The following is a 27,628-nucleotide window of genomic DNA, read 5'->3' on the forward strand; positions in this document are numbered from 1 at the left end:
TGATATGACTAACTCTTGCTCTCAAGGTGATTGTAGCCGTCTATACAGATTCAGCCTATTTTTGGTCTTGTTCTGTAATTCAGCCCACGCTGCTGTGACTCAGCACCTGCTAAATTGCTGGGTTTATAAAGGATTTCAATCTAGGCCAGGAACAAAGTAGGAGAAGGATGATCCGTAGAGTTTGCACACTCATTCATTTTATGTGTGTTTGTACTCTTTTTGTACTTCTCTTGATTGTCTCCTCTTCCATAGTCAATTCAATGCTGCACTGTAAGGCAATACTATTAACACAGAGTGAGCTAGATTCATGTTGAAATGCAAAAAGGCTGCAGAGACAGCCTGCTAGTGATGCATCAACAGTCTGCTGTACAGGATGGAGGAATGATTGGCCACATATAAAAAAAAACATTACAGCCTCAATCTGGCAGGATACAGTTGGCAGCCTGAGGTAGGAGACTGGAGATAAAAAGCATGCTATGTCTTGTAATGTTCGTCCAATGAGACTAACAAATACTCTCATATCAGATGTAATTAGCGGTTTCCAGTTCAAACTCCCACTCAGTGCGGCATTTTTCCTCCACAGAAGAAGTATGGCAGCCAAAAAATGCATTTTCATCCAAATATTTACGAGACACACAGCAGGAAGTAGTCTCTCAACGATAGGCTATGGGATCTGTTTATTTATTTCAATAGATAGTGTTCTGTAATATATACAGGCATCCTGTAGGTGGCGACACTTCCGCACATTTTCACAATCAACAACCTTGAGCTTTTTCCCTTTTTTACCCTTTTTTTCAACAATTCCTGCAAACACAGGCAGATCATTTAGACAAATTAACTAATACAAAGGGAACAACAGATGCTATGGATTTACAGAACATAAAAGGATACAGATAACAACAAGGGACAGCATGTTAAATGTAAACATCGCAGCCATAACAAATTGACATTAGTAGTAAATAAATAAAATATAAGGCAGAAAAAAAGAAGATGGAAGGAATAAAGTATGAATGTAGGGTTTGATCTGATTGCTTAAAGGTGGATTATTTTTTTACATTTTTTGCTGAATAAAACAACATTAGGTCGGTGAGCTTTGTGACGGTTTGGTTTAGTATTACTAATTAAAACTAGATTCATACAGCTCGTGAAAAACCTGTACAAAAATATCTTAAAAAATTAAATACGGTCTCTTGTGATCGAAAAAAAGGACATATTCTGCCAAGTCAGTTGGATTAGTGTGTGAGTGTTTAATGATTGATAAGTCACAAGAAAGGCCCAGTGATTCCCTCTGGTACAGGATATTAATTATTATATGAATACTGTTCAATGCACTGAAAACTGAGTTGTTTTTCTCCTATAACAGTGTTCGTGTACCCCTGCGTTTGCACTCCTTCCATCATCAGGGATGTGATTTTTCCCTCGATTCACTGGGAAATCCTGCCAGTTGGACGCTCTCCCAGTCAAGCCTCTCATACCCCTTGATTTCCTGATTTTTAAATTGTATTTCTCCATAACATCCTTGCATTGTGCAGATGGTGAACACTGGTGACTAGTCTCTGCGGACCTCCTGATTGACAGAGTTCTGACATCACCACTTCTAATGGAAGCCATATTTCTTCGTCAGTCCATGGCTGTTGCTAAGTAACTTGAAAAATGTCTGTGCCAGCTGTCATCATCTCACGTCACATTTATGGACACATTTTTACAAAAATCTCATTACTACAGCTGTGCGAAGAAGACACATATTCGACACCAAGGGCAACAGCAGAGCAAAAATAAGAGATACTAGGTCTTTAAAATGTGACCTCAGTCTATTCTTTCAATGAATATTGACACATTCATTTGTTTGACGGCACCAGGGTTAACATTTTGAACTAGATTTGGACATAGAGCCCCTTTACAAATTAGGGCAACAGGATTAATTAATAAAGCGAGACTTAGATTGAATTGAATTTGTACACATTTTCACAAATGACCAGAAGCAACTGTCAAAAGAGTGGATTATTGTTGGTGACCCTGGGGTTCTATCAACCAATCATTACTGTATTGGCCTATAGACTCAAGAAAAAAACACAACACATAATAAATAAAATACAATTGACAATACAAAAAATAAACATTTAATTTCTATAACTATCTTAGACAAGATGCCATTAATGGAGGTTTATTCTGTTCAATTGGAAATCTTGCACCTAAAAAAAACTGTTGAAATCAGGTTGAAATGCATCTTTGCCTCAGCTGTGATTGCTTCTGAAGCATTCAAAGCAGACATCTGGGGACCCCATAACAATGTCATATGTACATCTCAAATTGATTTTGCTTTTCAAACTTAAGTTGTACAAAGAATATCCTGCTGCACCTGCCATTTAATAAACTAAGTCAACAGTAAAGACTCGGAAGAAGCCGATTGGAGCCGAGTGCAGTACGAACCCCCTCCCTCTCTAATCGTTTCGTGGTGCAAGCAGCCATGTTGCCGCGAGCTTGTTCCGGTATCAGGGCAGGATCGTGCGCATAGACTGCAATCGGGCGCAGCTCCTCGCCTCTCTCCCCCTGTCGCCCGTGACACGCACCTCCTAACGAGAAAACCCCAGTATACCAATAATGGATTTTACAACCTGATGATCCCTTTTTGAGTCGGCGGGTCTTGGGAATAACAGCAGTCGGTGTAACGACAGGACGAGCTGGTAAATCGCCACACTGCAGTGCAGCACTGTTGAGCGACCTTATTCCAAACACGCAACACAAGGAAGAGCGCCGGTGATTTCCGTGGATTTAGAGTTTTGTGGGCTGCTCTGTGGCAGTCAGCAGCACCGCCGCGGCCGCAGGAGGAGCAGCTAACTAGCTAACTTTACTTCGAAAGAAACACTCAATTCGCTACATGGGCTAATTTTGGCCAGCCTGTAAGCTAGTGCAACAGATTAATTCGTGTTTTTCACCTGCCATTTGACCAGTTTACATGGTGCTGCTTTTATTTTTTGGATACCCTTACCCTGGATATCTCGCTGGGAACATTTTGAATAGTTTTGTGGGAGTTAGGAAGGTCGAGCCCTCGCCGGGAATAACTTTGGCCTGAAAGTTTGCAGAACCAGGACCTGGCTTCAAACCTGAAAGGAAACATCCCTGCCACAAAAAAAGAAAAAAAGAAGCGTCGACACTGTTTTATGAAACCGACTCTGGATAAACGTTTGTTGTAGATTTGGGCGACAGTTGACGCTTCCTCGGACGTTAGTTAGCAACCTTACAGGTTAGCATGCTAGCCACCTAATTGAACCTTGTCTCGTCCAATACAACCAACTTTTCTTCGTGCTAGCACAAGTAGCTAGCCGGCCAAAACGTCATTAGGTTGGTAGCTCCCTGGTCACAATTGACACTGCTAACTGGAAACTGAATGCATTCACAACAAGACCGAAGCTGAAGAAGACATTTAGCTTTTTCCTGTTTTGTGCTTGTTGACAAACATGGGACGTGCGGTTGCTGCTAGTTGGGTTCAGCTAGCTGGCTAACTCGGCTAGCCACTGATGTGGGTTTCAACTTGTTGATTCACGGGCTATCTGTCGTGCTGCTAGCTGGCTAGCGCTGGACTTCTGCTGGACATTTTCCTCCGCCCTCAGCTAGACAGATCTTAAATGTACAATAGACACTGAAGAATCGTTTTTGTTTCATTGTTTCCTTCCCCCTTTTTGGCAACTTAAAGTCTTCAAAAAATGTCAACAAGGACCCCACTGGTGCAAGTCATTGAAAATACAGCTGGGCAGGTAAGACTCTAAGATCATTCTCCATATTACTGTTGATATTTGTTTACCATTAACTCTACTTCAGTATGATATTCCTATATGCTGTGGAGAGAGGCCCTGTTTGGCCTTCTCCACAGTCTCTGGTTGTCTCTTTGCTTTTTCTCTCTGTTGTCTTTGCCACACAGCAGTGATTCACCAGCCTTGCCTACGCACTCACACTGGATTTCCCACTCTTTGCAGAATAGAAGAATACATTTAGGTTTATGTTTAGTCTGTGTCTTGGGCTTGTCCTCCTACTTGACTTTTCAGTACTTTGACCTGTTGCAATGCAGACAGGCAGTCAGACAGTTCCAAATAATTGCTATATTGTACAGTACAGAAACCCTATAATGTGTAACATATATTGTTTAATGCAATCTTGTGTGACTTGCGCCTCACAGCTTTATGTTTATATGCTCAGTAAAAATGTATTGAAGCCATCATCAATACGTTTTGTATATTGCTAGGTTTTGTGTTTGGGTGGTGTTTGAGAAACTTTTCTATTAGAATGTGGACTTTTGTTGAAGGCTTGATACCTTGTATGTATGTATGTTTTTTGCAGGAAATATTGATTTGCAAATTCTGTTGTGCAGGCAAAGCTTAAAAAATCCCAAAGGAGATTTGGAATTGTATTTATACAGGACAATATTGGAAACCTTGAATATGCAACAAATCTTTAATGAGAAAAAGAAGCATTTGGGGCTGTGTGATAAAAGTAAAAAGGGTTTTAAGGTTTTTGATGCAAACTTGTAAGAAACAAGACTCATCATTTCTAGGTGCTGGTACAGGGGGTGATTCTCAAACTCACTCAAAAAACATATCCGATTTTGACCTAAATCTACTGACCCTTAAGCAGAGGCCAGAGGGATTCTAAAAACACTATAAATACCTTTCAAATATGCAAAGGCTTTTCAGAGCTGGAGATTGAAGAAGTATACATTTCTATTAACTAGATTAGACAAACACACTGGTAGTGTGTGCTGTAAAGATTAAAAAACAAAAAGACCCCTGAACTGTGCTCTGAAAAACATTATTAGAGGGCCGGAAAACAGCCCTTTTCCAAGACGGTATCTGTCTTAATCTTGACAGTTTTATCTGGAGATTCATTGTAATTGGGACAAAGATCCACATTCTCACATGAAAACCATTATAGTTTCCGATACAGAGCATGACATGCATTACTTGGGGCAGCTGTTGACAAACATCAACGGATTGAAAAAAAATCTCTTTTGAGTGATGGATGGAAACATTGTCCGTCTACATGTTGAAAGACTAGCCAGTGGGTGATGTCACCCCGAGTGCGAGCTAAACCAAGTTCTATATTTGTGACGCTTAAGTGTCTATAGGTAGGTCAATGTAGCTGTGGTGACAATTCAGTGTGATGGATTGTTTGAGCAGTTGTTCAGTAGCTTTGATAAGTATAGCAACATAAATAAAGCAGATGAACACAGAAGAAAAAATCTGTGGTTAAAACCCTTGAACAGTTTTTTACAACCGTGGCTATTTGAAAAACATAAACAATAGGTTGCAAGAGCTGCACCCTCTGTCAAACTGTTTTCTACCTGAAATTATGAAAGCCAATCACAGGTGTGTAAAATCAGCTGCACAGCCTTCCAGACTGCAGATATGATCCTACCAGCCAATATGGAAACCTCTTGGTATTGGAGACTCAATGGTTAAAAAATGTAGGCTGTGTTTGCTTCTTGCACAAATAAAATGCTGACAGAAATTGTCTGTTGATACCTTGATCTAGCTGCGAGTGTATAATGGATCCCAGCTTCCATTACAATCCAAGCAGACAGCTAAACTGGTAGATCTAGGCAAATAAGTACACACATACATATTCCTACAGGGCTACACCCTTACCTGGAACAGAGGTCAGAAACAATACAATTCATTACATAACCCTTTGACTGTAGCAGCTTTAAACACACACTGAGTACAAAACCAAAGTGCAGTAGCTTGGTGATAAATAACGCTCACTCTTGACTTCCTGGTTTGCCCCTGTTTGTGTACCCTTTAGTGAAGTGCCTGAAGCAATACAACCTCCTGTGTGTAGATTTGTTGTAGTGCTAATGTTGGTCAGAATGCACGGTTTACTCTTCCTGCAGCAACTATTGGGGATTTAGGGGTTTTAGGAAAAAAGTTTGGGGTCATGGCTAGTCCGAAACTGTGTTAATAGGCAAAAGGTCACAGATGAATACGCCCACACAAACACAGTCTGTTTTAAAAGGCCATGTATAGAAAGCCTTTGGTGTCGGGTCTCAAGATACAGGACAAAATGGCACCGGACATGAAGACGGGTTGAGTATTGACATGACTGTCCCTGGTCCCTGTCATAGATGTATATTTCGATCTGAATAGTCAATGTGTCGCCAGGTAAATAACAAATTATCTCAAAATTTCCTCACCTTGTCTCTGCCATAAAGACTGTTTGAGTACAGGGCTGTAACCAGTATTGCAGATGATTGTTGACTTGTTTGGTCTATAAAATGGTGAGCAATGTAGATCAGTGCTGCTCACAACCTAAGATGATGTCTTCAAATATTGTGGTTTGTCGACAACACGAGTAAAGAAACCATAAATATTCATATTTAAGAAGATGGATTCATTTAATTTGACTAAATAACAACAAATGTTATCGATTATCAATGAAGTTGTAAAATACAAATTCATCTTTTCATCTTAAGTCCCTTACACGCCAAGCCGATTTCGGCCATCGATGGATGTTGGGCCGTCGATGACCGTCATGTCGCCCTACTCAAATTGGTGTGTCCCGCACCGTCGTGTCTTTTCGGCCGTGCCGACACCTTCCGCCGCTGATTCGACATGTTGAATCGGGAGGCTAAAGGCCGTGGGCCAAATAAATCACTCTGATTGGCTGTTCAGCTTAGCGAATCAGTGCATGAGAAGCGAAACGGAAGCGAGGGACCCAAACAAAACAAACTATTAAGAAGGTTTAGATTTAACTCCAGCTCTCGACACAGGTTCGGGAAAGCCCCATGAGCTTCTCGCTGTAGAGTGAAAATGGAACGCACACGCTATTTGTTGTTTGTTTAAAATCACGCAGTCTGTTCTTCTTCTCTCGGTGTATCACTCAGTCTGTCTTCCGGTTGTTGCCTCTTTTGAATGATGAATACACTCTACCACCGCCTGCTGGTAAGGAGAGTTATTGCCACTCACGCATGCGCAGTTCGTACGTGCAACTTGGCCGTTGGCTGGAGTCTTTGCGGTGTGTTCCAGTGCGAAACATAAGACGCAGGAGACGTGACGCGACGTTCCGTCGGGACGTGTTCTTTGGTGTCAGTTTGGTGTGTAAGGACCTTTAACCTAACTGAAATTAACAGACAAAGCTTTTAAAAGTTTATTTTTACATACAATTATGATAATGGTGATTTCCTTGATGATAATAATCAAGCGTTTGGAAGCCATTTTTGCACACATTCATTGAACTCGGCTGTTCAAGGTTATAAAAGATTTTTTGGGTAGTGTTGTAGAAGTAGCTGACCAAGCCAACCTCCATCCTGGCTGTCACTATAAACAGTCGCTGGGCACGTATCATAAGAGAGCTGTCAAATGTAGTAAAGTGACTTGTGACATCTTTCTGACGGTGTTAAATAGCAGATACAGTGGGGCAAAAAAGTATTTAGTCAGCCACCAAATGTGCAAGTTCTCCCACTTAAAAAGATGAAAGAGGTCTGTAATTTTCATCCTAGGTATACCTCAACTATGAGACAAAATGAGAGAAAAAAAAATCCAGAAAATCAAATTGTCTGATTTTTAAAGAATTTATTTGCAAATGATGGTGGAAAATAAGTATTTGGTCAATAACAAAAGTTCATCTCAATACTTTGTTATATACCCTTTGTTGGCAATGACAGAGGTCAAACGTTTTTTGTAAGTCTTCACAAGGTTTTCACACACTGTTGCTGGTATTTTGGCCCATTCCTCCATGCAGATCTCCTCTAGAGCAGTGATGTTTTGGGGCTGTCGCTGGGCAACACAGACTTTCAACTCCCTCCAAAGATTTTCTATGGGGTTGAGATCTGGAGACTGACTAGGCCACTCTAGGACCTTGAAATGCTTCTTACGAAGCCACTCCTTCGTTGCCCGGGCGGTGTGTTTGGGATCATTGTCATGCTGAAAGACCCAGCCACGTTTCATCTTCAATGCCCTTGCTGATTGAAGGAGTTTGTCACTCAAAATCTCACGATACATGGCCCCATTCATTCTTTCCTTTACACGGATCAGTCGTCCTGGTCCCTTTGCAGAAAAACAGCCCCAAAGCATGATGTTTCCACCCCCATGTTTCACAGTAGGTATGGTGTTCTTTGGATGCAACTCAGCATTCTTTCTCCTCCAAACACGTCTAGTTGAGTTTTTACCAAAAAGTTATATTTTGGTTTCATCTGACCATATGACATTCTCCCAATCCTCTTCTGGATCATCTAAATGCTCTCTAGCAAACTTCAGACGGGCCTGGCTTAAGCAGGGGGACACGTCTGGCACTGCAGGATTTGAGTCCCTGGCGGCGTAGTGTGTTACTGATGGTAGCCTTTGTTAGTTTGTTCCCAGCTCTCTGCAGGTCATTGACTAGGTCCCCCCGTGTGGTTCTGGGATTTTTGCTCACCGTTCTTGTGATCATTTTGACACCACGGGGTGAGATCTTGCTTGGAGCCCCAGATCGAGGGAGATTATCAGTGGTCTTGTATGTCTTCCATTTTCTAATAATTGCTCCCACAGTTGATTTTTTCACACCAAGCTGCTTACCTATTGCAGATTCAGTCTTCCCAGCCTGGTGCAGGTCTACAATTTTGTTTCTGGTGTCCTTTGACAGCCCTTTGGTCTTGGCCATAGTGGAGTTCGGAGTGTGACTGTTTGAGGTTGTGGACAGGTGTCTTTTATACTGATAACGAGTTCAAACAGGTGCCATTAATACAGTTAACAAGTGGAGGACAGAGGAGGCTCTTAAAGAAGAAGTTACAGGTCTGTGAGAGCCAGAAATCTTGTTTGTTTGTAGGTAACCAAATACTTATTTTACAGAGGAATTTACCAATTAATTCATTAAAAATCCTACAATGTGATTTCCTGGATTCTTTCACCCAATTCTGTCTCTCATAGTTGAGGTATACCTAGGAAGAAAATTACAGGTCTCATCTTTTTAAGTGGGAGAACTTGCACAATTGGTGGCAGACTAAATACTTTTTTGCCCCACTCTATGTTGAGGGGCTCTGATCTGACCTGTTGCCACATAAGGTTCTGTCCTGGCTGTTAGGTATGACACTCTTCGGTGTGACAATAGTTTAACCTTGAGTACCTGGATTTGTTTTGCGCATTATGGTGATGAAACTGATATAATAAATTAAAAAGCCTGAGGGTTTTGTTTCAGTATCTATGTGATCTAAGAATGGTGGCTTATTAGTCCAAAAGGGGGAATTGGATAGCTTGTGTTTGCTGTAGGTTCTCACTCTGTGCCCACTTCCCCAGACATGATCAGTTGATTGTCTGATTTCCTGTTTTACAATGTTCCCTCTCTATTCATTGAGTCACATCTTCTGAAAAGACAGAGTAAAGCATCCAGAAATACTGGTCTGCCTCTTCAATTGTTACTTCATCCTCCATTTCATTGTTTAGGTAGTTGCACACTAGCCAAGCAAGCTGGATCCTCCCCGCATTGAAGTGTAATGGATTTGAAACATTTATTTGTCCGAATGATATTTCCCATACGTCTAAATGAACTAAAGTGCATTTAGGGCTTGATTGTAATATTTTCATTGGGTTTACTCAAGGTTTATTCATACAACACCGTCCATCTCTAAAGGAAATAAAACAAGGAAGAAGGAAATAAAGAACACATTTACAACATGATATGAAGTCATTTAAGGTCTGAATTATTCCAAACCTGATTTGTTGAATTAAGGCGTTGACAAGCTCCCACCAAATCTTGACATGAATACAGTATAAAGCTAAACACTTTTTATGGAAGATATGTTTCCAGTACGCCTGTGTGTGCAGTTTTGTTTTCTGACCAAGTTAACAACGGCTGTCATGTTATTCTTGTATTGACTTTTATCGAGCAGGAACAATGGGATGGGATCAGTGGGATTCCCGTGGGACAAAATAACTTTTAAGTTGTATTGTAGAAATCAGATAATCATCTGATAGTCACTTATGTGCAGCTGTCTGAAGATCAATATGAAGGCTTCAACATTCTCATTTAAACACTCATTAAAACCTAGAGTTACCCTGTAAAAATACCTTTCTTTTCCATCCCGTCTTTCAAACATGCAAAAGTTACATTTTCACTCTGTGTGTTATATTATACAGTAAGGTGCTGTGTGATTTGCTATCTGCGATACATGTGTGCTATTGTGTGTGAGAATGTTGCAAACCAAAGAGGAACCCACTCAAAACTTAAGTGCAAAGCGCTACTCATGCTACAGAAGGTTGAGGCTCTGGTCTATACAGAATTGGTAAAAAAAAGAGCCACAGGATAGGAAAGCAAGAAATTAAATGAAGAGAAGGAGTTGTGAAGAATTGGGATGAAAGGGTTTGTGTGACAGTGGCTGTTGAGTATTGAGACTGAACAATATCAATGTCTTTCATAGTTTTAGCAATAGCATTTTTCCCCATTTAGGACTGAATTGTTTAAGTAAAAATCTGGTTATCCCTCGCCCTAGTTTTCAATCGATTCCAGTTTGACCTTTGTAACCCGCACCATGACTGAAGAGTTGACGGTTGCAGGCTCAAAATGCCTACAAGCTCCACAGCAACAAAAGACAAAGCAAACACAGTATTGGAAATATGAGTGTAGCTGAGCACAGTTTGATGTATTTCATCTGACACCTTGGGAGTGTGAGAGCTTGGTAGAGAATCTCCCTGCGAGCGAGCTGGAAATTCAATATAAATGAGAGAGAAACACTGAATGTGTGAGGATACCGACACAGGCATGCTGGTGAAGATGTGTTTTGATATTCTAGTGTTCACCTCTTTGCCTGTCCTTATTCCTTCTCCCCTTGAATGACTCATCTTGTAAGCAATCTATAACACACATGCGCTTTTTCACACACGTTGCTGTTACACCCAGGAAACCATAAATTATGCCGCTCTCTTTACCAGACGAGTCACTAGGCAGATGAACAGAAAGACAGAGCTAGCCAGGGCCCTAGCAACAGAGAACCTGCCGCAAACACACACTCAGACACACACAGTAGATCAGACACTCCATCACATTCACAAATGTTCTTGTCCACACACACACACACACACACACACACACACACACACACACACACACACACACACACACACACACACACACACACACACACACACACACACACACACAGTAGATCAGACACTCCATCACATTCACAAATGTTCTTGTTGACACACACACACACACACACACACACACACACACACACACGGTTTCCTCATTTCCCCCCTGCACATAGACCGTTGGCTGTTAATAGGATTGGAATTACATTTTGATTCATGGGCAGTTGTCCATTTATACCTGGATTTCCGGTGGAAGCATAAATATAGGACGAGCAGCCACCTAGGTGTTGAAAAAAACAATGCACTGAAGTTCAGTGCTTTGTTTGTGTGTCGGATTGTCTAAGGGTAAAACAGGCCTTTCCAGTCGAGCCGAGTGGAAGGTGTGGCAGCTAACTGTCGACCTGCCATTTGAAGGGCTTGACGTCATTCAGGTGTAGGCGTGTGGATTTCTTTCTCAGGGCGTTAATGTATTTTCCCTTTTTCTGTGAAGTCATCTGGTGTTAGTCATCCATGAATACTTGGAATCCTCTCGGTGTCAAAATGTTTGTTTTGATTTGTAGGAAAAGTTAAAGGAATAGTTTGGATTATTTGAAGGAGAGTTGTATTCATCCCTAGTCAGTGTTTGCATGTATTTAGAATATTTTCCAGGCTTTAATTTGCCATCAGTTAGCCATTTCCAACAAGGAAATGAATGTTATCTATGTTCTCTTCAAAGCCACCAGACTCCATTGACAAAAAACAAACAAGGAAGTTGCAAGTCTACCTTTGCCTCGATTAGTATTTACGTGTTAGTGTTTGATCTTGTTGCCTCTAAAGGGTTCATTTGGATTACCTAATGTCACACAATAACGGAAACAAACCAGCTCATTCAGGCAGCAATATACTTTATTTATAAAGCATTCATTTAGATTGTGGCTTTTTTTTATATCTTGTAAAGAACAGATTTTCAATAATTGCTTTTATGTTGATGGCAATCTTTCAAGCTTTAATGCTACAACCAAACACTAGTAATTAGCTTTTTATCCAAAAATACATTTCCCATGTCTAACACGATCTGTGTTCTGTTTGATGTGTTATGAGACTACTACATTTGTATTCACCTACTCATCTACTTCAGTGTTTCCCACAGATCTGAGATATACTTTTGGTGTCCGCTAGTGGAGCACGCTCCTCAATTGTTTGCCGGAGCCTCGCAGCGAGGTTACTGCGGAGCGCATACGGCAGAACGAACAGGTACAGGAGGGGTCGAGCGAGGGATCATGGTCCACTCGTTAATCCATCGCAGATGGCGTTGTGCTCGCGGACGGAATAAAAAAAGAAAAAAACCTAAATGGGTCGCGAAATATACTTTGGCGGACGTTAATATACCTGGGCGGCCCGCCCAAGTAAAGTCTGTATGGGAAACCCTGGTCTTTAAAGCAAAACTAGTATTAACCTGCAATTTGTAGCCCAAACTATGAACACTTTGCATCTGTTGTTTAAATCTCAGTCCCTTTTCCACCATTATTATCCTCGAGGATTAGCTTTGTCCATTACATGAAATATCCTGATCTCTGCTGAGTCACACTGATTCCTAAATACAGAAAGATATAGTGAGAACCAGTAATAAGCATGCCACATGATCAAGGTAATGATTTTCAATTTTTGATGAACCCAGTTACTTTATTTAGACCCTCCAGAAAAACGCGGGCAAAATTCCTTGATTATGCGATTAAACATGCGGGGTTTTTATGTGATTTTATGCGGTGAAATTGCGGGAAGTTGCGAAATATGCGGATAAAAAGAATAACAATTTTTTTTAAATATTGGGCTGTCTTATTTATTCTCTCTCACACACAACCTGCCACTAACGTTAAACCCCTTTACTTTTCAATTAAACACATTCAATGTTTATTTATTGTAAAAGCAATTGGGCTATTTTAATCTCACACACATACACACACACACACGCGCACGCACACGCACACATACGCACTTCTCCGCCTCATTCTGTTTTCCTTTACTCGTTCGTTATTTGACCAGCTTCAATCTTGTAGGCAAATCACGTCGTTTCTTGTAGCCCTCGAAAGGGTTTTGGAGGTTGATGCCTCGGTGAACGTGAGTTGTTTGGCTTTCTTGTCCGCAGCAGCAGAAAGCATTATCGAATGTTTGAATGAATCAAAGTGGGTCGTCACCGTCGATTTTCTCTTATGCTCCAACACACAGTTGCACGGGGTACAGAATAGTTTCCCCCCACTTTTTGCCCGGTCTTTAGTAGAAATGTTCGTCGGTAAATGAGATGGATTAGATTTTTTCATCTTGGTGTTTTCTCTATCGTGTGAGCTCCACACTCTCACTATATACAGTGTTGTTTACATTCTGTGATGCGCGAGCTGATGACGTCACGTCAAGAAGAGTTAACTTTTTTTCCCTCAACTTTGTGTGGAAAAATGCGGGGATTATGCGGCCTTTTGAGAAATATGCGGCCTTTTAAAAATCTGCGCCATTTTGCTGATTATGCGGTAAATTCTGCGATCGCAGAATCGCGTTTTTCTGGAGGGTCTATTTATTAAATCTTTACTTGAAGACCTATCGGGTAGGGGTGTAACGGTTCACAAACATTTCGGCTCGGCACGTAGCTCGGTTTTTAGGTCACGGTTCGGTTCGGTACGTTTTCGGTACAGCAGAAAAAATTATCACAAAACATAACATATTTTTTTATTTGTTTTAATCATTATTAAACTGTGAATAATGTATTCACTCAAATAAATACAAAATATAATAAAATAAACATTAAGGTGCAGCATTTTGATGAACTGAAATAATCTGTGTTTGAACTTTACTGTACTAGTACGGTAATCACAAAACATAAACTATTAGTTTGGGGTTTTTAATTATTATTAAACTGTGAATATTCACTCAAATAAATACAAAATATAATAAAATAAACATTAAGGTGCAGCATTTCGATGAACTGAAATAATCTGTATTTTAACTGTACTGTAGTAGTACCTAAGCAGCCAGTTTGACATTATGACTTGCTTGTCATTGTATTTTCATGTTACTTTAAAGAAAAATCAATTTGCCCACATTGCTTGCCGAAAGGGCAGATCTGCTGGCACACAATGTCTCCTGCTGTGGAGAACACCCTCTCGCTAGGGACAGAGGTAGCAGATACAGCCAGGTAGCGCTTTGCTAACATGGCAACATAAGGATATTTGGGGTTGGTGATAGCTTTGGCTGGGTCTGAACTTTTTGCGAGTGGTGGAGGCTTGAATGCTAGTGGGAGTTGGGTTTGCACTTCAGTCTTCTTTCTTTTGGTACCTGTGATATTCACGTTCGGGTGATGCCTTTTCAAATGAGTGTGCAAGTTTGATGTATTGCCAGCCGCGTAACCAATTTTAGTTGAACAATGCCGACAAGCAGCTTTGTTTCGGTCCACCTGTCTTTGTCCGTCATCCTTGTACGTAACTGCGAAACCAAAATGTTCCCAAACCGGAGACTTCAATGATGCTGGAGGATTTTCGAGCTCAACTTTATCTGCGTTCGCCATTTCGACAGTTCCTCAAATTACTGACTAAATTTGAACGCATCCCTGTGACCAGCTCTCATAGTATGCCTCTCGTCCAATGAAATGACTTGCTCTCGCTCTATGACGCGCTGAACCCAATGTGGGCAAATTACTCTGAATGCTGCGACGCAGCAGCTGAGATTACTTCCAAAAAGTTGTTCACGAACTTCACGTTCTCAATTTTTTTCGTTTAACGTTATATTTGTTCGGTACACTTTGGTACACTTCGGTACACACGTGTACCGAACCGAAGGGCCCGTACCGAATAATTTCGGTACGTGTACCGTTACACCCCTACTATCGGGACTTGTAATCATAATTTGTCTTTGCGTATAATGGTGGCACTCTTCCTGCGAGGGCATTTCTTTTTTCCTTGGAGTTCTATTATTTAATATAGAGTAGTGTCAGCAGTCTTTGTTTCAGGCTAGGTGGCCCAAATCGCCTATAAAACACGGTGGGGAATCCCTTTCCCCTATTTATCTACACATATCTATATTTTCATCAGTTTTTCTTTTAACTCTGCCACCCTGTGAAAGCTGAGCTAAACAGACCTGTTTACTCTGGTGGCTCATATGCACGGCCCTCACACACACACACTCACGAACACACACTCAGTTGCATAGCAGCAGAACGAAGGCACGCAAGGAAGTGCTGTGCAGCATGTCCCAACTGTGACAGCAACAGAGCAAACGGGGGCTCTGAATTGATTTGACAAACACACTCGCATGGACACACACACACAAATATACACTTACCTAAGAGGTTAGGGGTAATCCAGTTCAAGAGCAGACACACGCGACACTACATTCACAGCAAACTGAGACTCAGCGTGACACCACCTTGCTAAAGTAAAGGGCCTCTCACAAATGTCCTTAGCCTTATGCGGACAGTTTGTATTGCTATTATGCTATATAAGCTATACTGTTTATTAGATGTTCCCCTACAGAGTTTCATAAGAGGCGACAAAGGAACATGCTATCAAAGAATTACTAATTATTTTTAAAAACTGCGTGCCGTTCACTTAATTATTTTTCAAACTTGCAGTGCTGTGAGCCAGTACCCCCTATCAGCACTTCAAAAGTTCTTCAGATTTGAGTCTTTAGTTACTGATAGCAATCAGGATGCGACGTTATAATGGAAACAGACTGATTCAACAATTAGACCTTCAACCATACTCATTTTAGTTGTTGACCGAGCAGTCTGCCACAAATATTGGATGGAAAGGTAGGAAATTGTATCAAAAAAGTGGTCATCTAGTAAACATTTTCACCCACAGGATGAAAAAGTGCAGAAAATGATTTACTGCATACAAAGACTTGTCCCCATGGCCGTTTGTAACTGCCTCCTCTGTGACTTCATCCTGGCGAAAAGCTAAGATGAATCAGAAGAACTGTTGAACAGGTGCAGTAACATTTCTCTCAGGCATTTGGCAGCTTTTTAACTTGTGTCCTTTTCATTTCCCTCTCATTAGAGTGGTTGTTTCACATGAGTCTTCCCAAAGTTATTCCCTGCTGGGGTTTCCTGCGTAATTGGCTAGTTCCAGTAGCTGTAGCTGCTTCCATAATTTGTGTTTATATTTGAGAGATACTATAAAGCAAGCAAAATATGGTGACTAAAAGAGAACAATTCAAAAGTAGCTTGTGTTAGGTTGAAATCTATGACCATTGAATTGAACAACACAAACTATCTGTTTATTGAAAGTGTTTGGTGTAGTTTAGCTTTAATACATGGTACATTTTATCTTGGCTTTCATTTGTTTGTTTGCATTTTTGCAATTGGTTAGCTTTTTCAGATGTAATGCCTCCATCTTATACCCACTTTTTGCTATCATGTCTTCATTTTCCAAACTGCTTTATTTGCAAACGGTCTACTAGAGTAAAATGAAATTAGCATCCCCATACACTAAATCTGGAATCTATTTTGAATCAAACCGTGATAATATTAGGATGGTGCAACAAACATGCTCTCATTTAAGGACACTAGTAAACTGTCTCATTTGTTTTTCTTGAAAGCCATCATGCCATTAAAGAGGAGTATAAATAGAAACGGAAACATATGAATAGCAGGGTAGGGAAAAGAAAGAACGGCAGGGAGGAGGAAGGGAGCAAGAGAGGGAGCAAGAGAAAAGGAAGGAACGATGAAAGTGAAACAAACCAACACCGAGATAGAGGGTAGGATTCAGCAAGCGACAAGTCTCCATGGCAACACAGCCATCACGACCTAGAGTTGGGAAGATTGTGTGTGTGTGTGTTTGTGTCCTCCCACCTACAAATTTGAGTATAATGCAGCAGCTTTCGTATCTGGTTGTTATGTATCCAATAAAGACCCTGTTAGTTCTGAGCTTGTTTGTTTCACATATAGCATTGGTTCGTATCAAAGTGAAAGAGAAACACAAATATTCTTTAAATATTGGAAAGAGTATAGATGATTGAATAGTAGACATTTTTAAATAGATCTAAAAGGTCTGCTCGACTATGCCAAACATCATCAATATTAATCATCACATCATAGACTTTGGAAACACCATGCATTTAGAAAGAACAATAATGTATCTTATAGTTGAGATCTACATGCATCAAGAAATGTGTGCAGAAAATACAGCTTGTGTTTTATTTTTTTAACACCCCTTCAGTAAAGTTAGGCCCATTTGGACTGGGTTTATTAGAAAGCAAATACATGGAAAGAAATGCATGTCATGAATCATGCTCTCATTAACTGCACTCATTTTTCTGGCAAATGACAGCAGGTGGTACATTATGACACATGTACTAGCAGATGACAAATGAGTTGCATGAAAGCAGCCTACAGGCCTGACGGTAAGCTTGTATGTGGCTGACATTACAACAGCTCTTTTAATGAACTCCAGCATTGGCTTTTTCTTTTTTGAATTAGCACTTCCTGTCAGTGTAAAGGGGGGACGATTATCTTCCACAGAGTGTACAGAGATCTCATCAAATTCAACCACCTCCTTAAAACACATGGCGTCACCTGAAGGGGATCTAAATGATCGGAACACCAATCAAATGTAAAGAAGGTTACTGGGGCTGTAATTAATGCTATTTACACCATTAGTTTTGTTAATCACATCATGGGGAGACATTGCCTATAACTATCAAATTGGTGAACATGGGCTCTGGCAGTGTGCCAGCATGAAGACCTTTTAGTATAACCTCATAAATTGGTTTGCAGCTCGTTGCTCTTAAATGTAATTAAGTTGGATATGGTTTCCCCCGAAGGTGGTCATTTCAGACTTCAGCCATTCTACATCGGTAAACTGAAGTAATGCTCAATAAGGAAGGGAGAGCTGTACATCGGTGTGCATCAATCATCAAAATAATAGCTACTAATGAGACCTTTTGGTTTGGAAAGTTGCCATATTGGAATTGTGTATAATTGGAGTAATGATAGGTCTGTATACTAATACTACATATTTAGTAAATCAAAAGCACATACAAAAACAATTTGACATAATTAACACAGTTTAGATTTATTTAAAAAAAAGAAAAATTCTTCCCCCTTTTCCCCACTATAATCCAGTGCCTCTGCTTTCCTAACTTTAAATCGAACAACCTAAACAATGAGGAAAATATGACTGGTCACTTCAGAGTAATGTGATGTGAGTCTACTCAGTAAGGTGAAAATGGGGAGAACAGTCTGGCAAGCTGATCAGATTATAGCTGATGATAATTTATCAACTTAATCCGGCGTCTCAGTAAGCAGGGCTGACTGGGCATGTTGTTTTCTACAATGGTGATTCAGTTTAGCCTAGTTTGTCATGTTCATTTCCCAAAGTGTGCAAGTTTTTAAGCGCCCATCTACTTGTATCACCCCTACTTTGCCTCCGTGCTGCTGGTGGTGGTTTTGCCTGTGTTTGCCTATCTTGCGTTTGAGTTGGCCCAAGCCGTCTCTTGATAGCGTGCTAGACACACTTCATGTGCCACTCTTTAGGGTCACTTTCTGGACTCTACTGTATAAAAATGTCAGTCTGGTTGTATCTGACTGGCTTCCTGTCAGAACTACAGATTAGTAAAGGTCAATGATAATGAGGCTTGAGTTAAAACACAACCAGTACTGGCTTCTTGGATTAACATTACTGCTTTGTGTGTGTGTGTGGTCATGTGCACATGCTTGTGTTTGCAGTGTGGCAGTAAATGGCTCTCAGCAGCAAACATCTTGTCAGTGCGTTTTCACTTTGTGTGAATGTGTTGGGGGGAGGAGGTCTGAATTGTAGGGCCGGATATAAACACGATGCTAATGGTCTCTCCACACGGTAGGCAGAGAACGATAAAGTCTGCCAGTATCCGACAGGTTTGAATTAGACTTAGACATACTTTATTGTCATTTCAACAAGACACAGAGTGTACTATTAAAACGAAATTTCGTTGTACTGGCTTACAGGAACAGGACAATATAAAAACGTGCTAAAATTGTACATATAAATAAATAATAGTGACGTGGTGCTGATCAAATTAAAGATAAAGTGTGTGTTTAAAATATAAAGACTTACTATACATATAAATAAAATAGACATACTATATAGAAAATATGTGTGCTTTACACGGCGTAATTGAATCTTTATGTTACTGGTCTACTTGCTGTTCAGCAGTCTGATGGCATGGGGGAAAAAGCTATTGCAGAATCTGACTGTTCTGCTCTTAATGCTGCGGGACCTCTTGCCGGAGGGCAGCAGGGAGAACAGAGCATGGTGAGGATGAGTGGGGTTATTATTATTGTTTAATAGTGGCTGGCAGGAAATTGGAAATAAAAATGTTATATTTATTGTAATGCTGTCAAAATTATCGCGTTAACGGCAGTAATTAATTTTTTGAATTAATTGCGTAAAAAAAACGCATTTAACGCATGTGCAGAATGGCCCGCCCCATACATCCCACCAGTGGCAGCGCCAGGGAATGGCTGGGGTAGGCTACAGCCATACCAAGAAATGGCTTAGCCCCACCATGAAAAATGATGTTAAAGTAAGCAAAAATAAAGCCCGCCAACTCGCGCGGAGTACGTAGAATTGCACAGACAGCAGTTAGTAAGATTGATTTCAGTAGCCACTTACCGACGACTAGAAACGGTTTTGAAAACTTTTGTCACATAGTGATCGTCTTCTCAATAGAACATCTTTGATAATGTCTTCTGGCCAATCAGAATCAAGATAATGGCGTGGTATTGTTGCAGGAAGTCCCGACGGAGAATATTTTTGCTGCAGTACATCTCTATATACATCGATACAACATTACGTGTTGATAGAAATCAACACGTAATGAAATAAGACCCTACGGTTTGATGATTGATAGGTGTGTGGGCTGTCTTTCATTTTGACACACAGAACAATGTTATAATAAACATACATACTTTATGTTAAATGGATATATCCGCCTTCTTTCATTTATCTTTCCACTCCCACAACAATATACATAAAGAAATGGCACATTTTGGACATAGTTCAAATGGTGATTAATCATGATTAATTCATTTTTAAGGTGTGATTAATCTGATTAAAATTTGTAATCGTTTGACAGCCCTAATATTTTATTGACATGTTTTGAAAATGTATGTTAACATGTGTCAGTTCACTAAACTGCAAAATTAGAATCTAATCCCGATAAATAAAAAATGGTTTCTTGTTAAAAATATTTTAATACATTTTCTTTTATATAAATAAGTGTATTCACAGATAAATGTACAGTTGCTTTCAGTTCTATCCGGTAACTGATTCATGTGCTGGCCAGGATCGCTATGGAGATTATCACCTGATTTTTAGGGCATATAATGTGGGCGGCTATGGCTCAGTGGGTGCTGGACTTTGAATCAGGGGATAGCAAGTTCGAGTCCCACTGCAGTCGGCATGTCGTTGTGTCCACTCCCTGGGCAAGACACTTCACCCCAAATTGCTCCTGTGGGGATTGTCCACGGTACTGTAAGTCGCTGTGGATAAAAGCGTCTAACAAATGACATGTAATGTAATATATCGACATTATTATTAAACATATAACACGGCTACTATTATTGAACACATTTCTTACTTTTTTGTTTCTCATTTTATTTCTGCTCACTCACGCCTTTGTTCTTTTCTTCCAGTCTACATGCAAAATAATATAAAAACAGTTCAAATATACAACCATTAATAGATTAATTGACAAAGGCGCATACAAATGATTTGCACACAATATACACAGGTTTATAAGTAAAGTTGCTGCAGTTTTAGTGGTGTGTCTCCTTCCTACAACCCTGAATCATCTATAGAGTACACATGCTAAAGTATAAATAAGAACTTGTTGTTATTATGCTGGCCAGCCAAACCTCTGAAACGTTTTGCATGGCTTTGCTTACTGCCCTAGTTTCAGGGACGCCTGAAGTGGTCAACAATGTCATGTGATTTGTTACATATATGTGTCTTTGGGCCATGTGCTTTCTAATTGACCTCCTCCGCCCCTTCCACACGAGGGCCCTTCATTTGGTGTGAATGTCATTAACAATTCCTGACTTTGAGTGAGGTCGACTTTCAGTTTTTAAAAGTTAGACATCCTTTGTAAATACAGAACATGAATTCAAAATGAGAAAACACTGGAATCTAAAGTTAGTAAATTCTTTGTTAGAGAGATTATGTTGGCAGTTTCAAGTTAGTATTCATGAGTCACATACGGCATCAGAGGATAATGTGAGAACAAAACAATGATGTCACTTATTGTCCTCCAACACATCTATAATTATTGTGTGTGTGTGTGTGTGTGTGTGTGTGTGTGTGTGTGTGTGTGTGTGTGTGTGTGTGTGTGTGTGTGTGTGTGTGTGTGTGTGTGTGTGTGTGTGTGTGTGTGTGTGTGTGTGTGTGTGTGTGTGTGTGTGTGTGTGTGTGTGTGTGTGTGTGTGTGTGTGTGTGTGTGTGTGTGTGTGTGTGTGTGTGTGTGTGTGTGTGTGTGTGTGTGTGTGTGTGTGTGTGTGTGTGTGTGTGTGTGTGTGTTGGGGGTTTAGCCTAGCCTGCAGCTGCCCAAAAATGAAGGAAGAATCAGGAGACCAAAATAGTCGGACATGAAAGAGGATAGGAGAGGAGGAAGACTAAAGAGTTACAGACTGTGGACGAGGCAAAGAACTCGGAGGAAACAAGTTTGAACTCGAAATGTAATGAATTTGAACCATTAAAAGTTTATGCTGCCAACAAGTGGGTGGATGGATGATCCATTTAAGCACTAGATAACTAGAGGCTCGAAGTTTGCCTCAGTGTTCTGACCTTTCTATCAGTTGTAGTACAGTTACACCATAGTTGTACATGTTACACAGCATTTTGGAAGCTGTTTCACTTTTTCTTAAGGGGAGATAACTTGTTGAGCATATTCCAAAGTTCCCTTGTCTTATAATAACCTCACTAGTGACGAGTGCAGTCATAAAGCTGTACCTCTCTTGTTCTTTTAGTTATGCTACTTAAATCTACTTTCAAAGTGTGAGCTGTTTTTATTTAGTTTTCGGAATGATAGTCGTTTATGGAAAATGTCTCTTTCATTTGTTGAGGAAACTTGATGCACCAATTCAAAATGTTGGAAAGAGTTGTTGTTAGTGATAGGTGCCTAGAGAAGTCCTTATACTTTTTTTTAGGTTGATTCAAAGCATTGAGTACTCAAGTTCTGTCTCTTAGGGCTTCAGGCTGATATTTCCTGGCCAATATCAACACTTGAAATCACAGAGTGCTTTAGATTTTAAAGGCATACATTAATGTTGTCTTTATTGCCATTGACAGCTTTTTCTGTCAGACAGCAAACAAGAAACCAGTTATGCAGGAAACACTACGAAGTGTTTGACATGCAGTTGTAACTTTTCGGCATGAATGTTTACAAATTATACCAATCTTTTGTCCAGCACTGGAATCAGACTTCTAAAGACGACTTTGTGTCAACACTGAAATGAGTATTCATCGCTTAATGTAAGGACTTTTACTTTTATTCACAAGCTCTGCTCTTTCTTTCAGGCTGTGGCTGTGTCAATGTTTGTCATGCATACATGTACAGGTCAACGCAAAGCTGGTGAGCTTTATATGGCCAAGGAATCAACTTTCACAAGCAGAAATCTAGCTGGGGGAAATCGGGTTAGGCAGAATCCTGGTTACCTAAGTGCATATAATGCATTGAGTCAAAAGGACATTGTGGACTTTCATATGTACACTCGTCCCGTTTCCTACAGCTGTTTACAAGCATTAGACCAATGACAAATATATAATGTCGATATCATTTTTTCCCTTTTGATGCGTGTGATTGAATACCAACGTTTTTATACATATTAAAAAATGGCTGCGATGGATGAAAAGTATTTACCACTGTAGTTGAGGTAGTGGCACTGTTTACTAATCTTCCAGCAGTGCACTTCAACTAAATCATTTTCTTCTAAGTACATTTTTTTTTAAAACGTTGCCAAGACAAACAATAGAATTTTAATGCATTTAACAGCATTTTTTCATCAGATAGCAGCATCTTGGGCTTCTCACAGGGAATGGAATTTTGCATATTTGCATTAAAACTAAAATAAACTATTATTATTATTATTATTATTATTATTTAAGTGAATCGGCCTTGTAAGCCCAGGCATTTTCCTGATTAATGGCTCGTCCGAGTATCAAAAATCGAAACAAACAAAATAGTATGCCTTCTCAGTTTCTAGAAGCCTTGGGAAACGATTCAAAGCTATAAATCGTCTTTCTACGGTCAGATTAAGTTTCATTGTCTTGAATAGTGTCCGCATGTGGCATTGTCGGTCCCCCCCCTCTCTTACATGATCCAAAAATAAAATAATTTGCTTCTCCCTCACGCAAGCCCACATAAGGTCCTTCCTGTCTTCTCGGTTTAATGTAACTGTCATTTGTTTTTAATCCAAGTCCCCCTGCTTGTGTTAAAGCTTAATCTGGCCTATTACACTTTGTACATGTCTGCACTGTCAGCATGAGGATGTGGAGGGGGGGGGGTGTGGATGGGACACAGACATTAGATCATACCATCTGGAGCAAGAAACGCACAATGAAGTAATCATGGTTATCCAAGTTTCCCATGGCTGAAGATACGGTAACGTGGGGAGGAAGATGTTGATAAAAAAAGTGGTTTGTGGGTAATTTGGGACGTAGAGCGAGCCTCTAATTTGTTCGAGCCTGAGAGAGATAATTAGGTGAATAAAGAGGACGAGATGATTTGTGCGAAACCTCCTCACTCCGCACCAACAGTGTGAATTTCACTTGTCCGTCCCTCTCATTGGTGTCAAACCTCAGAGAGGTGTGTGTGATTTATGCCGCTGAGTGCATGTCTGTGATCCCATACCGAGTGGGTGTCTGTTCGCTGGTGTTTGTGCCACAGTGTGTGTTTGCGTCTCGTCACCCTGGAGCCAGTCGTCCTCTCCTCTGACCCTGATCCCCGTCACCTGTCCGCTTAGATCACACACGCACACACACGCACACACACACACACACACAATTGCTCTGACCCTTTCCTGGAGTTGAAACCCAATCGCAGTAGCCAACCATGTAAAACTTGCCAGCACAGCAAGGTTTTGTTTTTCTTTTTGTGGGTGTGTGTGTGTGTGACTCGAAAGACCTTCTGTCTGCTGTAGGATGAACTGAAGCATTTTTAGCTTGTATAATAACTTTTTAAATAACTTTATACACTACTGGCCCTTGTAGGTTCAAAAGAAAGTCACACATACAGTCGGAATCAGATCATAAATGTTTTATTCTTCACACAGCTTATACATTTATCCTCACAATATCAATATGTTACTAAATGGTGAATATTGTTTGGACTAGAGGCAGTGTAACATTAACCAAAGTAAAACAGTGACGAGTCACATCGAGACTAAACTCAGTGTCCCAGCAGCTTTACCTTGTCCCTGGTGTTATTAGACATGGTTGCAGCACGTAGCAGTGGTTCATAGTAACATGTGCTCATACTCAATTATGAATGTATATGATGGTACAGTAAAGGGTTCCATTAACAGCTTTAGACTGGTGTTTCTGTTACGATGTTGACGAGTTGTGTGTATATTTATCTAACCTAGTTTTTCTTTCATTGCTAATGTGTTTTTGTTGGTTGTTCTACTTCTGTGAATGAATAATAATCCACTTTTTAATAGATAAATGTCTCTTTATAAATCCTGAAATAAGATATTGGTCAATCAACTTAAATTGAAAAGGAAATCAAAGACTTTTCCTTCTCTTTCACTGTCACTTTCTATTACTGTCATCATGTCTTCCTCTTGATGATTACATGTTGTTTTATCTCTTCTCAGGAGACCAAGTCCTCCAGCCGCTCCAGCATGCCGCGATGTCGGAACTCCGTCGCCACGACCACAACAGACGACCAGCCGCACATCGGAAACTATCGGTTGCTAAAAACCATCGGCAAAGGCAACTTCGCCAAGGTCAAACTGGCCCGACACGTCCTCACCGGAAAAGAGGTAGGCATACATGCACAGTGCACACGTGCTAGACAATCTGTCCTTTGGTTCCACTGATAGTCACCTAGACTCAGTGTTTTCTTTTAAGCCACATGTTTGAGAGAAACTTTACTATTGTGACTTTATTGACCTGGGAAATGGCTTCTTTAATTGCAAACACCAACAATTCTGACACCTACGCGATCATTTTTTTGGCGTCATCAAATCCACTTTGATCCATCTTTTTTCTTTTTGATTATTTATTTATATTATTTAATTATCGTTATCCTTTTTTTCCTTGTACAATGAATTTTTGATATTAGGCTATATTAATAAAATGTGATTGACATTTAAGATGAAGACATATATAAACTATTAGCCTGTGGATTGTGTGTCAAAGTGCATTTTGTGTAGATTAGTATGTACATCTCAAACTGCTTTGACTGTTCTATTTATCTTTAAATCTTCACTGAAAAGATGTATGATTGTGTTTATTGCTGCCCTTTTGGCCCGGACACTCATGAAATGAATTACTTTTTAATCTCAATTCGACTTTAATCTGGTGCTTAATGTATATATAAACGTATAAGGGAATTGCCATTAGACAATTTAGGCAGGCCATGGAACCTGACCCCGTTAGTATAAGTTACTGAAAAATGGGCTGCCTTTAACCAGCAGCTATGTTATCACCAAAAAACACTTCTGCTTAGAATAGAAGATGTTAAAAGTAGAAAAATAGTTAAATGTTTGGACTGTTTGTTAATCTTCCTTCCTGGTTGCTGAGGATACGGGAGGGTTCACGCTGGGATGCACAGTGGGGTCCGGTCTGATCCTGGCCTCGCATGGCTTTGGAGACAGTACATCTGCTGCGGGAGATTAGATGGCCATTGTCAGCTTGAATAGAGAAGCCCAAATGTCCCTGGCTTACTGTGAATTCCAGATGTGCTGTAACGCGGTGGTCTGTACCTTTAAGGGAAACGCTGTGTTTGCAGCGAGCCCATGCTGGGGTCTGTCTGAGGCCCACTGAAGTACACTGTGTGTGTGTGAGGGAGAGAGAGGGGTGTGAGGACTCTGTCAATGTGTGACAGCTCTGTGCCTGACACCCTGATAACACTCCATGTGATTCGCTGACACACACACACGCATAAAGAAAACAAGGGAGAGTCAGAGGGCATGAAAGACAGACAGACAAGCACAACCAGAAAGAGGAGTGGAAGAAAGGAGTTAGTTGACAGTGAAAGACGGATGTGGGAGAAAACCTCCCTTTTTGGTGTCCTTGTTAAGACATATACTTATGTGTTTTCCTCGCTTTATCTTCACGTACTCTTTTCTCTTCTACTGTTTTATCTGCTCACCCTACATCTCTCACTTTGAAAATGTCCCATCTGTCCATATCTCTATTTGTCTTTCCTTTTGTTGTGTTTAACTCTCTCTGTGTCTCTCTCTGTTGTTGGCATCATCTGTTGGATTATGAACTATAGACCTCATTATAGCATGCTTTAGCTTTGTGTGTGTGCCTGTATACTGCCCTATTATGCAACTGTAGCCCGCTGTGAATATGTGTTTGTGTGTGAGATGTTATCATTCTTCTGTGTGTGTGATGTGTCCAAAAAGATAGCTGCAATGCTACTGTTGTCGATGAATAAAAGAGTAATAACACATGTGGTTTTGCTTGTAGGTGGCTGTAAAGATCATTGATAAGACACAGCTCAACTCCTCCAGTTTGCAGAAGGTGGGTCTCTTTCTCTCCCTCACACCCACACACACATGGACACACACATATGGGCACGAAATCCAAACCTCAGTCCTTCTTATCCCTTTTCTCAGAAGTCATTTTCAAGTCACTCTTCCTGCCCCACATGTCCTTCTCTCTTGCTTTTTCCTTCTGTCTCTCTCTGTCTTTCTGAAGTGGTCTAGTTTTTCAGAGAGAGTTTTAATTACAGGAAACAAGCTGCAATTACTTCTTTTGATCGTGGCAGGGTGGGGTCTGTCCACTTACACGCACACTCCCTTACCATGTATGTGCACATTCAACCCACACACACACTCGTTCATCTTTAATGTGCGCAAATGTGGACACATGACAGGAACATTTTAAGACGTCACAAAGAGACTCACAGCACATAAATCCAGTGATAAATGCTCACACACGCTCACATCAAATGCATTAGGGACCAATTTGGAACTCCTGATATTATTCCCTATCAGTTCTTAAAGTTTTTTTTTTAACATCTTTTTTTTTTTGCCAACAAAGGGGACTTTGTCTGTTATTTTTGCACGGTTCTTGGAAAATGCGTCTTGCTGCATTTCTGCATGCTGCAACTGAAGCAAATAATGTGCTGCCTTTAAAAGACCCATGAAAAGACAAACACTCACTGTTTTATTTTATTTTTACACAAAAATAACACCTGGACATTCAGAAATGCTATAAATGTGTGAGCTACACGTGATCAAGGGACATTGTGTAAGCCTTAAATGTCAAGTTGTTTTATTGATATCGAGGAATTTAATTATAAAAAAACACAACTGAATGTGTTACTGGTTTTAAAGCCATTTTGGAAAATGGGATTACATTACATTAATAAGACAGCAAGTGAAATTAAACAAAACATTG

At 40.3% G+C, this 27,628-nt stretch overlaps 1 protein-coding gene across 18 annotated transcripts in view; it reads left to right on the forward strand.

Moving 5' to 3' along the window:
- Positions 1-2,435: 2,435 nt before the first annotated feature.
- The window catches only part of mark2b (MAP/microtubule affinity-regulating kinase 2b), a 68,708-nt gene continuing 43,515 nt past the window's right edge, over positions 2,436-27,628 (forward strand). For 6 of the 18 annotated variants that reach the window (XM_079670751.1, XM_079670763.1, XM_079670766.1 and 3 more), the window contains exons 1-3: positions 2,437-3,755; positions 24,868-25,035; positions 26,693-26,746. In XM_079670751.1, the coding sequence (XP_079526877.1) occupies positions 3,705-3,755; positions 24,868-25,035; positions 26,693-26,746 (273 nt within the window). In that variant the 5' untranslated portion in view covers positions 2,437-3,704. Of the gene's footprint in view, positions 3,756-24,867; positions 25,036-26,692; positions 26,747-27,628 lie in introns of all 18 variants that reach the window. The other 12 variants (XM_079670761.1, XM_079670764.1, XM_079670752.1 and 9 more) reach the window with 5 other exon arrangements.

Source organism: Notothenia rossii (assembly GCF_949606895.1).
Source record: "Notothenia rossii genome assembly, chromosome: 3".
In the NCBI taxonomy this organism is placed as follows: domain Eukaryota; kingdom Metazoa; phylum Chordata; class Actinopteri; order Perciformes; family Nototheniidae; genus Notothenia; species Notothenia rossii.